Source organism: Spodoptera frugiperda, chromosome 18 (genome assembly GCF_023101765.2).
Source record: "Spodoptera frugiperda isolate SF20-4 chromosome 18, AGI-APGP_CSIRO_Sfru_2.0, whole genome shotgun sequence".
Classification (NCBI taxonomy): domain Eukaryota; kingdom Metazoa; phylum Arthropoda; class Insecta; order Lepidoptera; family Noctuidae; genus Spodoptera; species Spodoptera frugiperda.
Window position 1 is genome coordinate 11,491,335 of NC_064229.1, and position 12,715 is coordinate 11,504,049.

Here is a 12,715-nt window from a genome sequence, read left to right on the forward strand (position 1 = left end):
GTGCCACACACATGTACTCGCAGCTACAGTTCCATATAGACAGCCTGTACTTGTTGGCCACTATCTGCGCGGCGTTTAAAACAAAGTATCGCTTTTAATGTTGACGTGTAAAATAAAAGTAGAGGAGTTCGGTTTGTCTCGAATTATTCTGAGAAGAAACATTGAAACCAACTCAGAGGTCACGGTCGCTTGTTAAAGTCCAGCCATAAGTAAAACAAAGTGAGAGAGGTCAGAGAGGACTGTTTGTCTGGTGACCTAGCTGCCGGGAGATGTTGAATAATGTGCATGATGTACCTACCTACATGACTGACTGACTGACTGACTGACTGACGGACTGATTGACCGACAGTGCTCACGGTTTCAGGTTGCGATTACTCTACAAAGTATAATCTCTACTCTTGTACGTCCGAGCGAGTCAGGGGTCAGGGGCCACGAGTAAGTAACTCAATGAGCACAAAATGATGCGAATGTTCACAAAGCAGTACAGTGAGGTACAGTGAGGTACAGGGAAGTACAGTGAGGTACAGGGAGGTACCAGCGCCCAGCGAGGACATGCTCGCCTGGACCTCTGCCACCGTGCTGCTGAGCGGCGCGCGCCAAGCGTGCACTTGCCTAACTAAATATTGTAATTGTATGACCCCTTAGAACTTTGTACAGATTCGACCCTGTGTGAGATAAGTCATCGTAAATCATTTAGTGAGACTGCGCAATAATTAGCGGTGTGAATGTGGCAAGTAATGAAGACGCCGAGCGTCGCGGCGCAGGCGCAGGCGGCGGGTCACAGGTCGCGGGTCGCGTGCGCACGCAACGCGCGGCGTAATGGCGGCGCGGGCGCAGGTCGGGGCCGCCGCGACATATGTCACGTCAATTAACATTGCGCCCGAGCCACCCCAGCCCCGACCTCGCCGCGAGGCCACACACTCGGTGCCCGGGCAGGGTGCCTGCAGCCTGCCCGGGCATGTACCGGGCGCCGGCGCTACGGACTCCCAGTATCGACATTTACATCGCCATTGATTGTCACAGTTTCACCGCATGCCCCCCCCCCTCCGCCCCGCCGCGCGCCACGCCTTGGCTTAGTTTTCTCAGTTTACGGCTAATTAATTACAGATGATAGATAACGTTGCGATATTATTTTAATACAGCGGCGGCTACAGTTGAGCAAGCACCCAGCAGTGCCACACTACATTGCCACGTCGCCAGGGGGCGCTGCCTCGCATGTCCCGGCGAGTGCGACAACGTTCAACATTGGGCGCTTTCCTGGATTTAGTCTGCATCAACGAATTGCCACTTATACTCGTGTTCGCAAATAAACCAAAACGGTGTGGTTGGCGGACGATGCATCATTCATTTTAACAACAATAAAAAAAAATGCGATAAAATATCAAAAACAAACTAAAGGTAAAAATAACTTTTATTGCTCGATACTAGTATTAGTCCTGAGAGCCCACAGTAGTTCATGTATGTCCCGCGAGGCGCCGCCAGACGTGCAAGCAACGAATGTGACGAACGGACAAACGTTGGAAATTGATTACGAGATAATTTTTCCAAGTATCACATTAGATGATAGATTATAATATATAATCCCCTATAAACCCCCCTTGGCCCCACTTTGGGGGAGAATAAGCTCAGCTGCTCACGCAGTATGGTAAACTATACAGCAAGGCTTGTCTATTTTAGTTATTTTCACGGCATTTTGCTGTGTAGAATACATTTTTATTTTGCAAAAGCCAGCTATTCGAGCAATATACAACTGAGATGTATAACATTTTATTCGTAAGGTGTATAAGATAATTATATTTTTTTCAAAACTCCACGAGAACGGGAACTACGTGGAAAAATCCCGGGACTTTAACAAATTTTCGATCAAACAATAAAGAAATCCTATCGATTCTGATAAATGATAAATAGATTTTGGAGAGGGCAAAAATGAAAAAAATGTAAACCTTGTCTAAAGCGTAAACTATGTGAACAGGCATGTTATGAACTGTCAGATTATATTGAAGATAGGAATGCTTGGCGGCATGTTGGTGCGGCTCCACTGGACAATACGCAAAATAATACGATCAGTAGTTACGTAAACTAACAAGAATTTGTTTATATTCTATTTTTTATGGTTTAAACCTGTAAACAACAGACGGATCACCTGATGTAAGCAATCACCGCCGCCCATGGACACCCGAAACACAAGAAGCGTTACAGATGCGTTGCCGGCCTTTTGGGGGTTAGGAATTTACCGGTTGTTTGGGAATCGGAGATTGGGTAGGGGGGTAATTGGGCCTTCGGTAATCTCACTCACGTCGAGCCGGCCCATTCGAGCCGAAGCATGGCTCTCCCACAGGTCCACGTCCTAATTCCAATGTAATCTCTAGATACTCGTATCCTAGGGTATATAAGACTTAAACAAACATTATTTCTATGTAAGTGTACATATTACGTGGGCACTGTGTTTGAAAATCGTCTTTACATTTTTTTGTGTTCACGAATTGGTTTCGCAGTTCCATTAATTAGCATATTGTTAATAATTAACTGCCTAATTATATAGTCAATGGTCGTACGAAAGGAGAGTGTTTAGTGGTAATATATGCGACCTCTAGCGGTGACCGTCGGCAACTATCACTGGTTAACCTAATTTCCAGTAAACAGGTTAAAGTGTCCTAGCGAGCGCTCGTCACTCGTAGCGCCTGCAGCCCCGGCACCTCGCACGCCTGCATCCGCCCGCATCCGCCTGCACCCGCCTGCATCCGCCTGCATCTGCCTGCATCCGCAGACACTCGCCCGCATAGAAGAAACAGTTTCCCTCAGATACAACATCAGGCACAAATAATACGATGCGACTGGTGGAAGGCCAGTTACTGAGCAAATAAAAGTTTGTACAATAATACAATGGTTGGCATTCTGACATTTGTGAAATGTTATGCTTACAACCTCAACGAAATGGAAACCTGCAGAGCATGTACTTCTCATTGACCTACACACCACTGACATAACAAGTAAAAGTACATTTTGTAGTAGACATAGAAATAAATTAAACTTTTAAGTAGATATTGATTCGGAATGAACTCCTAACTGGTAGATTAGACTAGTCAGGGAGATAGATTCACAAAGCGTGCAGGTAGCACTCGTCTCGCTCTGAGATGTGAAACTTGTGCAACACCTGAACGGACATGATCAACATATATCAGTTATCGTCCTCATACCGGACTCGGCGCTGCGTTCTAATTACATATTTATTTGGTGCGCACTGCGACCTTTGTGTAATTCACATAATTATGTTACTAGCCGGTATCAAAGCAAGTGTTGCCACACATCATGGTTTAGTTGCGAGTGTTACGCAAGCGCCCTGCCGACGTGTTGTTGCACTCGACTGGACGAACACATCCTGCCTCGACCGCACTCCTCGAAGGCAGAGATCAGACTAATTCAAACAGTTACTTCTTCAGGATGCAATGAATCTCGGACCCCTGTATAGAGGGCGCTACTGGTTCGGAAGGTTAATTTTTGAAATGGTCTTGGACTCTCAGGTTTCATTGCGTTCATGTGAAACGATTTGAGTGTTTTATTTATTTATTGATATTGCACAATGTACATGTATTATGAGCAGTATTTTCCTGATAACAGCTATATAAGAGAAAACACGTAATGTGTCTTGTTGTTACATTGTCCAACTAATATTGTAAATGGGTAGTAATGAAACTTGCAGAGATGCATTATTGTAGTCCGGAACAACACAAGCACTACTTTCCGGCCGAGTCACGCAGGCGCAGCAGCTGGCAGAAGTTAGTGTCAAGTTAGTGACATTGGTACCGTATAATATATAAAACATTACTATTACAACACATAATACATTTTTATCCCATTCCCAATCTTCCCAATCCACGATTCCCCAACAACCCTTAAATTCCTAACCCCTAAAAGGCTGGCAACGTACTTATAATACCTCTGGTGTTTCGATAACCATGGGCGGCGATTGCTTACCATCAGGTGATCCATTTGCTCGTTTACCGGCTTATAACATAAAAAAATCTAACTTGTGCCTGCCCAATCCCAAAACATTGCAACACTAAGCCGGATACCGACCGACCTTCCCGGCAGACGTGCACAACGGGACATATCGATGCAGTGCATGCTGTCGACGCACGTGCAACAGTACTACTGTAGTACTGTAGCTGACGGCCTGCAGTGCAAGTGTTGCTCATTATGTCATTATACTGCGCGAGCTCGGAGTAGTGTGTTATTCGTGAGTGTAAGTTATGTGGCGTAAGAGCTGGCGCCAATATATTCAACAATGCATGACCATTTTATTTCAATTAAACTAAAATTATTTAAACTTAAAGAAACAAATATACGTTTTCAAATAATAATGATTAATTAATATAAAAACTGAAATATTTACAACTTAAAATTAAAATTTATAAATAAGTCTCGTAGCACCTCCCCTATGGGTAGCGTAATAATACTAACGAATAGGACGAGACATCGCATTACTGCTCCCTGGAGCCTCTTCATTGCAGCCCCACGAGGCACACTCATCTCCAAAGGAAGTCAATCAGACAAATTAAACAATAAACGCGAAGTAGTAATACATGTAATGTGCCGATGTGAGCTGGCACCAGGAAGTCTTCACAAACTACATAATACTTCGCTAAAGTAGATCGCTCGCAGTCCCCTGCACGGCGACAATTTATTGTTATACAATAACTGAAAGTACTGGACATTGATTGACCTCCTTCACTGCGAGTGTCCGACCCGAGACAAACTAGTTCCCAGCCACACACACACACACACACACACACACACATTATGCTCTACTTCGGGACCGTCCTACACCGTGACAGCGCAGGAGCCTGTTTATTGGAGACGCTGCCTGCATGTCCTGGTACTGGACGACGCAGGCTGAGGAGTAGGCAGGTACAGGAGTCAGTAGTTGTAGACCTGGCCCGTGTCTATGTGTGCCCGTGTGCGTACACTACCCGCGTTGTGTGCACATTACTGAGATAGCGAGGAACCTGCAGTAAGGTCCACAATGCCGGAATGTCGCGACTCCCGCGAGCACACATTACGTGTCGAGTGTCGAGTGCGCGACACGCGCGACATTGACCCTCGACTGCACCGGCCGCGCACACACGGCGCATGCGCGGCGCAGAGTATCTTGTCTTACGTACTCACAGTATCACATGTAGTGCACGATATATTCAGTGAATACACTTCAGTTAGACTAGCGTGAGGTCCTGCGTTAGAGCCTCGGGTCGGGCAAAGTATACATTGTGTGACAGAAGCAGTAGAGTCGCACGCGGATGGCGGTCGTGGGTCACTTACCTAATAATTCATTAGTTATGCACCTACTTAGTGGGAATTATGATCAAGTGGTTACGTAACGAGTTCAAATCACTACCGAGAACCAAACTGATGGCTCGTATTGTGCAACGTTCAGTCGATCATTTGGCTAATGTGGCACACTCATCGACCTGCCATCGAACTGCCATTGCGCAAACAATAACACATTCATAGCTAGCTTCTACCAGCGGCTGCGCCCGCGTGCTCGGCCTTTTACAAACTAGCCTACGCGTTGTTCCAGGATATAATCTGCCTTTGCTCCAAATTTAACCAGATATCGAACCAAACCAGAACCAGACCCGTGTGTGCGGCGTGTCGCGTTCCGCGCGCGCTTCAAAGATCAGACCACGGCAGATGGGGTCCAGTAGGGCTGATGCCCGATACGAAGCCGCGGAAGACTTGCCGGATTACCGGATCTCAGGCTCGAAGGGCAGGAGTGACGAGTGTTTTTTAGTAATTAAGAGTCTGACACTCCTAGTCACCTCACCCAAGCCAAAAGAAAGCATTGCATGGCCAACCCTTTCAAAAAGTAAAAGCCCAGTGAATTAGCAAACTGTGTGCCCCACGTGCCCATGCGCACATAGCCCGGGGAACAGGAACCAGCGTTACTAGCAGCACTACATACATTACAGCTCATTACAGTTCCATTACTAGTTCATGAGCGAGTGTGATATAAATGGGGAACTTTGGTTTCGCTTAACTTCGGAACTAAATGAACGAGAGACTCGAAATTTTGGATTTTAAATACCTAAGTACATATGTGAGTAGAGCTTACTAGATGACTGATAGACAGGGGCCTGAAATGCTGCGAAATGGTTCCAGTGAAGCATGCTTCACGGCACGGTGCGGCAGTGTTTGCCTCGCGCTCGTCTTGGCGGAGATAGTGTGGGATTTTGATGTGAGTCAAGCCGCGCAAAATTATAGCTTTGCACAACATATTTTTGTAAAAAGGAAACGTTCGATGAGCAATACATTGCGGCGAGCGACGCGCGACCTGCGCGGTGAATAGCGGCGGTTGCGATATTGTCTATGTTTGTGTCTCGCAACGATTTATTGAGACGCTCGGACTTACATAATTCTATAAAGTTGGAATATTGTAGTGGATGTTCTGCGCATGCGCCGGCGAGTGGCGCCCATACCCGCCATTCGAACGGATTTAGAAAGGACGTTTCCTTGCGCTTTACTTTGTGCGCGGTGCGCATGCGCGGCCTCGCGGCGCGCGTAATTAGCGGCTCGCACTTATAGCGCATGTCATGTTACTTATCTTTCTAATGCACACATTACCGGCCACGAAGGACAAGCGTTGCGACACCGCCTCACCACCTCACCTGCTCACCTGCTCACCTCCGCCCGCCGTCCACTGACCGTCATACTCGTCCCGTTCCCACACTCTGTTTCTGTTACAAATTCATGTTCCCATACAAGGAAATTATTGACAAAAAATCACGACTGATTTGTCAAGAATAATGTTCATACAAAAGACATCAACGCGCTCTTGTTGTTATTGTGAGGGTATGACGCGGACAGCGGACACATTGCAAAACTCAAATGAACAATATTATATCACACGCGTAAACAACGTCGTTTGAACTTGTTAATGAGGTTGTACCGTAATTATGATCATGCCCGAGTGATGTCGTTATTTTCGAATTTAAGCTAAGTATGACAACTTCGATATTTTGTAGTACGGTATATTTATAGTTCTATTTTAAAAATGGTTACTGCTACACATTGTATGTTGAAGTATTTTGAAATTGTGAGTGATTTAGTTTAGTTCCGCGCGGAAGGCGCAGTGAGCAGCGTGTGACATTACCATAACACAATAAACAGCCCACCACGTGTCGCGCCGGCCATTGTCGGCTGCAACCTGCACAGTGCGCGCGCAGACTCTGTGTCGCTGCCACTGTCGCCGCATGCTCTGCGGACATCGCTCGGAAGGCGACATGGGAAGATGTGTGCTTGGGCTGTTACAGATCTTGTGTCAGACTTATGTAAACAATGTACACAAACATCGGCCGCCGAGTACAGTGCGGCCGTTATTGCGTGTTGTATGACGAGCCGAGCAATCGCGGGCCGTAGTGCGGTGTGCGGCTCCTGAGTCCTGCCGCGCGGGAGTGGGAGCGCGCGGTGGGGGCGCGGCGCGTGGGGCGCGTGGGGCGCGTGGGGCGCACCGCGGCGGCCGCGCGCGCTGCCTGCGCCAGTCTCGTCTCTGCTCGCTCGCACGATGGTCGCCCCCCGCCTCACGTCGCTCGCGCTGCTGCTGCTGCTGGCGCTGGCCGCCGCCGCGCCGCACCCGCGCATGCGCCGCCAGCTCATCGACGACGACGCGCTGCAGCCCATCGAGGTACGTGCGCACTCTCTAACGCCCCACTAACAGGCCCGCGCTGCAGCGCTGCAGCGCAGTGTTGCAGCGCGCGTGGCGCAATAGGTCACATTAGCACGTCGCTGACCCAGCGCGACCTACTGTACATGCGATATACTAGCTACTAACCCGACCGCGCTTGTCTCAACGAGATGAATCCGCGCCGGCTGATGGGGTCAGCAGAGCGCTCCGTCCGCCGCGGAGTAAGCGGCGGCGCTGCGGTGACGTAACGAGACGCGTGCGACCCGCGGCCCTTATGTAAGTCGGTGCTCCGCGCGACATTGTCCCGGTTCGCACGCGTCGCGGCGCGTCTCGCCGCCTCTTGTGGTTTGTTCCGTGTCTTTGTTCACAGCGCGTCGCAGTCGCCTCGCCTCGCCTCGCTCTCTCCGCTCGACTCGCTTCATTCATAACGCTTGAAACATTCATCACTTAACATTTCCGTTTCGGTTGACTGCGTACATGAGCATACCGGGCATGCACGCACTCGCTCCAGCCTCAGAGTGCCAGCACAAGTGTCGGCCAATGTTCGTGCGCGCTCGGTACTCGCGGGTCGGCCGGGCCGCGGCGTACGTTGCGTGCGCTCAAGGACACGAGCTGAGCGCACATTACGTGAATAGTTTACATTAGCGCCGCTGTCCCACTTAATGCGATATTATTCGGTAATTTTACTAAAGATGATTCAAAATAAGATAAGTTCATACGACAACCAGCTTGCGCATTGTTGGTAGACGAGGTAGTGGCACCGCGACCGACTAGTCCCGCCCTGCGGAGTCACCTGCAGACGTAGTGCTGCTCGGTGCGAGGGACAAGAGCCACTTGGGCATTCTGCGCATGCGTGTAATGTGGCAGTCTGTAGGCAGGCCGGGTGCTGCATGTTCTCACGCGCGGAGTTGGCCAACTCTCATTGTTCGAGTTACAACTAAATTTCTTTGGTTTTTTATATATTTCGGAACTATGTGCGAGTACAAGTGTATCGCCGCGGGTAGTCTCCCACGGGCTGCGGGTACGGCGCATACAGTAATACCGTACCTCGTGTACACAAGTAATGTGTGTATGTGGTTATCACATTACATACGTCGTGTCGTGTGTCCGCCGCGGTTATGTTTCATCATTACATATTTCGTAAATCAGCTCGAACATGGCAGCGAGTAGGTAACTGTAACCTTCGGCCAGTGATCGTCTCATCTGGCGAGATTGTGTGACCTCCGGCGCGTCGCCGCTGGAGAGGCGCAGCACTCGTCGCGTGCTACTGCGGCGCCCGCGCACGCGCCGTGAGAGGCGGGCGGCCTCGACCGGCCCTACAGAGCCCACGATGTCCTGGCTGTGTCTAGCACAAGCTGCGAATACAATATTGTAAAAGTTATGGCGGACAGAGATTGAACCATCGACTGCAACATGTTGCGACCGACTGGAAGCGACTCGAAATATAGATCAGGCGGAGCCACACGTCGCACCTAGCGCGCGGTACTGAGTACAGGTGGGTGCACTCGTGGGAGACGCGTGCAGTACCCAGAGTAGCGCTGCTGCAGGAGTCGGTGACACACGGCAGACGTGGTAGCTCCCGGGCGTTAACATCTGCCCCGTACAGGGGGAGGCAGGGTGGCAGGTGGCAGGTTGTGGTGGGGGTGGCGGGCCGTGGTGATGGAGTGTGGTGGCGGCGATGTGTAGTGTGGTGTGGTGTGTGTGGTGTGGTGTGTAGTGTAGTGTAGTGACCGCGGTGTGTGTCTGCAGGACGGCGCCGGTGACGACCAGACGAGGGAGAAGCGCAAGCTGGAAGGCGTCACGCAGGCCAAGTTCGGCATCAAGAACGCAGTCCTCGGATTCGTGTTCGGGGTAAGTACAGGCCGCGCTCCCTCCCGCCCTCCGACATGTCACCGCATCGCCGCGTCACTCGCTCCCTCTCTGTTGTAGAAAATCAACTCGCTGATTGACGCGAAGACACGATTGGTGGACACGCTGGACAAACAGAACATCGAGCTGAACAAACAGTACGGCATCGAGGCGCCGCAGAACGGACTCGCGTCGCTCAGCGGCATCGTGGGCCAGGTCATCGGGCCCAAGCTGCAGCTGCTGGGGCCTAAGATCCAGGCGGTGACGGGGCTGCTGGGCGGCGCGTCCGGCGGCTCCGGCGGCTCAGGTGGGGGCGGGCTCGGCTCCATCATCTCGCTCGTCACCTCGCTGTCGGGCTCCTCCTCGGGCGGCGGCGCCGGCGGCACCGTCGAGACCATCGACTCCTCTGAGGAGGACGACTCGTGATCGCCGCGCCTTGTCCAGCACAGTCCTTGTACAGGCGGAGCGCCCCCTCCGCACTGCTAGCGTAGTGCACCCCGCCTGTACGAGTCCGACTGTGTCGCTCCCTCCCCCTTGGGCCGCCTGTACAGTCCGCGGCCCCCCCCCGTGCCGGCGGCGCGCCGCCCTCTACGTTTTGTATTTATATTGTAAATAGGTTTAGGTGAGCGTTGGTGATATTAAATGATTCCTCGGAACTAGTGTTGTTTTACTGCACGCTGCACCGCATGTCCACCAGCTGCCCGCTTGTACATAATACTTCGGTTCCTGCCTGCAAGTACAATACCTGGTCTAGCTGTATGTGTCGTGTAGTCCGCCGCTAGTCTACTTCGAGTTGCAGCGAGGAGTGCGCTGCAGTCGCCAGTTACATCAAGTTAGTCATTTGCCAAGTTTGGTTTATTGCCAGTGTTTGCGTAAATTATTTAATATATCCGGTGTGGTTTGCAAACCGGACAGCTAAGTAGGTGGCCAGCATACAATTACCGAGCGGCCGAGGTCGCGCCACTCCGTGCAGCTGTTACACTAACGTTGCCGCCCTGCTCTGCCTGTACTGTCTGCACTCACACCACTAGTCCCTCTCCCACTTGTGAATACTCGCAATCGTGTAACTTATTTATTTATTATAGCTTTGGCTCGTACAACGTATTATGTACGTAGACCGTCCCACTTACCTCTTCTAGTCTGCCTCAATGTGCCAGCTACGGCGATGTCTGCGAGCCGTTGTAACTGTTTGTATGAAAAATAAATTAAGCTTTTTAGTCATGCCGTGTTTGTGAATGATGTATGTTTGTAAATAATTATGTAGCGTTTACTGCATGGAGTAGTTTGCACCGGTGACAGTGTGTAGAAGCACTGCTGCGTAGCGCGGCACTGCGCCCGGTGTATCGGGCGCGGGACTGTTATCGTATCGAAGCACGCACCACGCCGGGTCTCAGCACTGTATAGTGTACTCGTCACGCAGTGGCGCACCGTAGCTGTGTCGTAGTAAGTTCCCGTAGCCCGTAGCCTGTAGCCCGTAGCCCGTAGCCCGTAGTCCCTCGCACACGCACACACACGCCCCACGACACTCCGCCACTGCCGCCGCGCCCGACCGTCCTTACAACCAGCCACGATTATTGTTCACGCCGAGTTTTTGAAGATTCATTCAGAAGTTCATTGATTTTGTTTTGTCAGCTAAGGACCCAGTCTCACATTTATAATTGAGTATTTATCAGGGAGTCAGAGCCATTCAATAATGGCTCTGATACAATTTGTTGCCTTCCGTTGCTGTACAATATACATCTAAGTAAGACTGCTGCAGCTCGCGGCGGTATCAGTGAAGTGGTCGGACGACAACGTTGTGTGCTCCGTACACCAGTAGTGAACCACAGACAGTTTGCTAGTATGCAACTCGATTATGATGTTACTGCACACCGGGACACGTCATAACTCACGCCTCCCTCTCTCTCTGTCTCTCACTCACTGACTCACTCTCCCATCACTGCTTTACCCGTCATGGCGTCACTCCAGTTATACAGTCGGTTCTATGATTGTTGAGGTTCCGCTGCGACCGAGCACAATTTGCGGAAATATAACAATATGTTGTTGGAAATTAACGTGGTAAATGAAAAAGATTGTGGATATTTCAGCAGATTTAATTGTTCTTCAACCGATTATAGAAACTTTCATACAAGAGATACGAGCATAGACTGAGGAAAAAATACCGGCTGTCAATAATGACAGTTAACTTTTTTTTTTTTTTTTTTTTTTTATAGCGACCAGTTCTACTTTATGATAAATATAGGTTGTGTTTACAAACTAGAAAAACAATCTTTCCAACACTGGCCCTTAAACACAAGCTGAACTATATTTCACAATATAAAAGAAAAACAACAAAGGCATATTTCCTAACCATGGTTCACATCTCACCAATTAACATACATCTAACATCAGTATTACATATAAGTTACACAGTTAAGACTTGCATAAAACATAACACTCGGACTGAGATACATTCTCATATGTTACAGTTTTATCAATTAAAACAAACTCAAAAGAAAATATATTCAGTTATAAAACCAACAAAAGGAACTTAAATTACAGTTAGCATCTGGCTTACAAACTTGTTATGTTTCTCTTTACAAAGTGCTTTGGTTAGTACATCCGCTAACATAACTATAGTTGACAAGTATTTAATTTCAACAATACCTTTAGTTACAATCTCCTTAATAAAATGATGACGTATGTCAATGTGCTTTGTTCTAGAATGAAATATAAAGTTTTTACACAGTTTTATAGCTGATTGATTATCATTATAAATCGTGATTTTAGGCTTGGTACCAAATATTTCGAATATGAACTGTCTAATGAAAAGAGCTTCCTTACATGTGTCTGACAATGCCATGTACTCTGCCTCGGTACTAGATAGAGCAACAGTGCGTTGCTTACGACTCTCCCAAGCGACGACAGACTCACCAACAGTGAAAACAAAGCCTGTGTAGGACTTACGGTCTATGTTGTCTGACGCCCAGTCCGCATCAGCATAAGCTGAAATGTTCATGCCTGTTTTAGAAAAAACAAGATTAAAGTTAATTGTACCTTTCAAATATCGTAGGATTCTTTTGGCAGCCTTCCAGTGACTTTCGCCGAAGCAATCGTTGAATTGGCTGAGATAGCCGACTGCATGACTTATATCAGGCCTTGTGCAAACTGCCACATACATTAGCGAACCTATCAAACCTCTGTAGTCGT

General features: G+C 49.0%; 1 protein-coding gene across 1 annotated transcript; it reads left to right on the plus strand.

Annotated features, from left to right (window-relative positions):
* Positions 1-7,511: 7,511 nt before the first annotated feature.
* Positions 7,512-10,182, plus strand: LOC118281889 (uncharacterized). The gene is made up of 3 exons (XM_035602659.2): positions 7,512-7,678; positions 9,428-9,529; positions 9,608-10,182. Exons 1-3 carry the CDS (start codon positions 7,559-7,561, stop codon positions 9,950-9,952), a joined length of 567 nt encoding a protein of 188 aa, XP_035458552.2. The 5' UTR covers positions 7,512-7,558; the 3' UTR covers positions 9,953-10,182.
* Positions 10,183-12,715: the final 2,533 nt, after the last annotated feature.

Coding starts and splice junctions, on each gene's coding strand:
- LOC118281889 (XM_035602659.2), top strand. CDS start 7,559: ATGGTCGCCCCCCGCCTCACGTCGCTCGCGCTGCTGCTGCTGCTGGCG. Junction 7,679..9,427: donor ACGCGCTGCAGCCCATCGAG/GTACGTGCGCAC, acceptor GTGTGTCTGCAG/GACGGCGCCGGTGACGACCA. Junction 9,530..9,607: donor TCCTCGGATTCGTGTTCGGG/GTAAGTACAGGC, acceptor TCTCTGTTGTAG/AAAATCAACTCGCTGATTGA.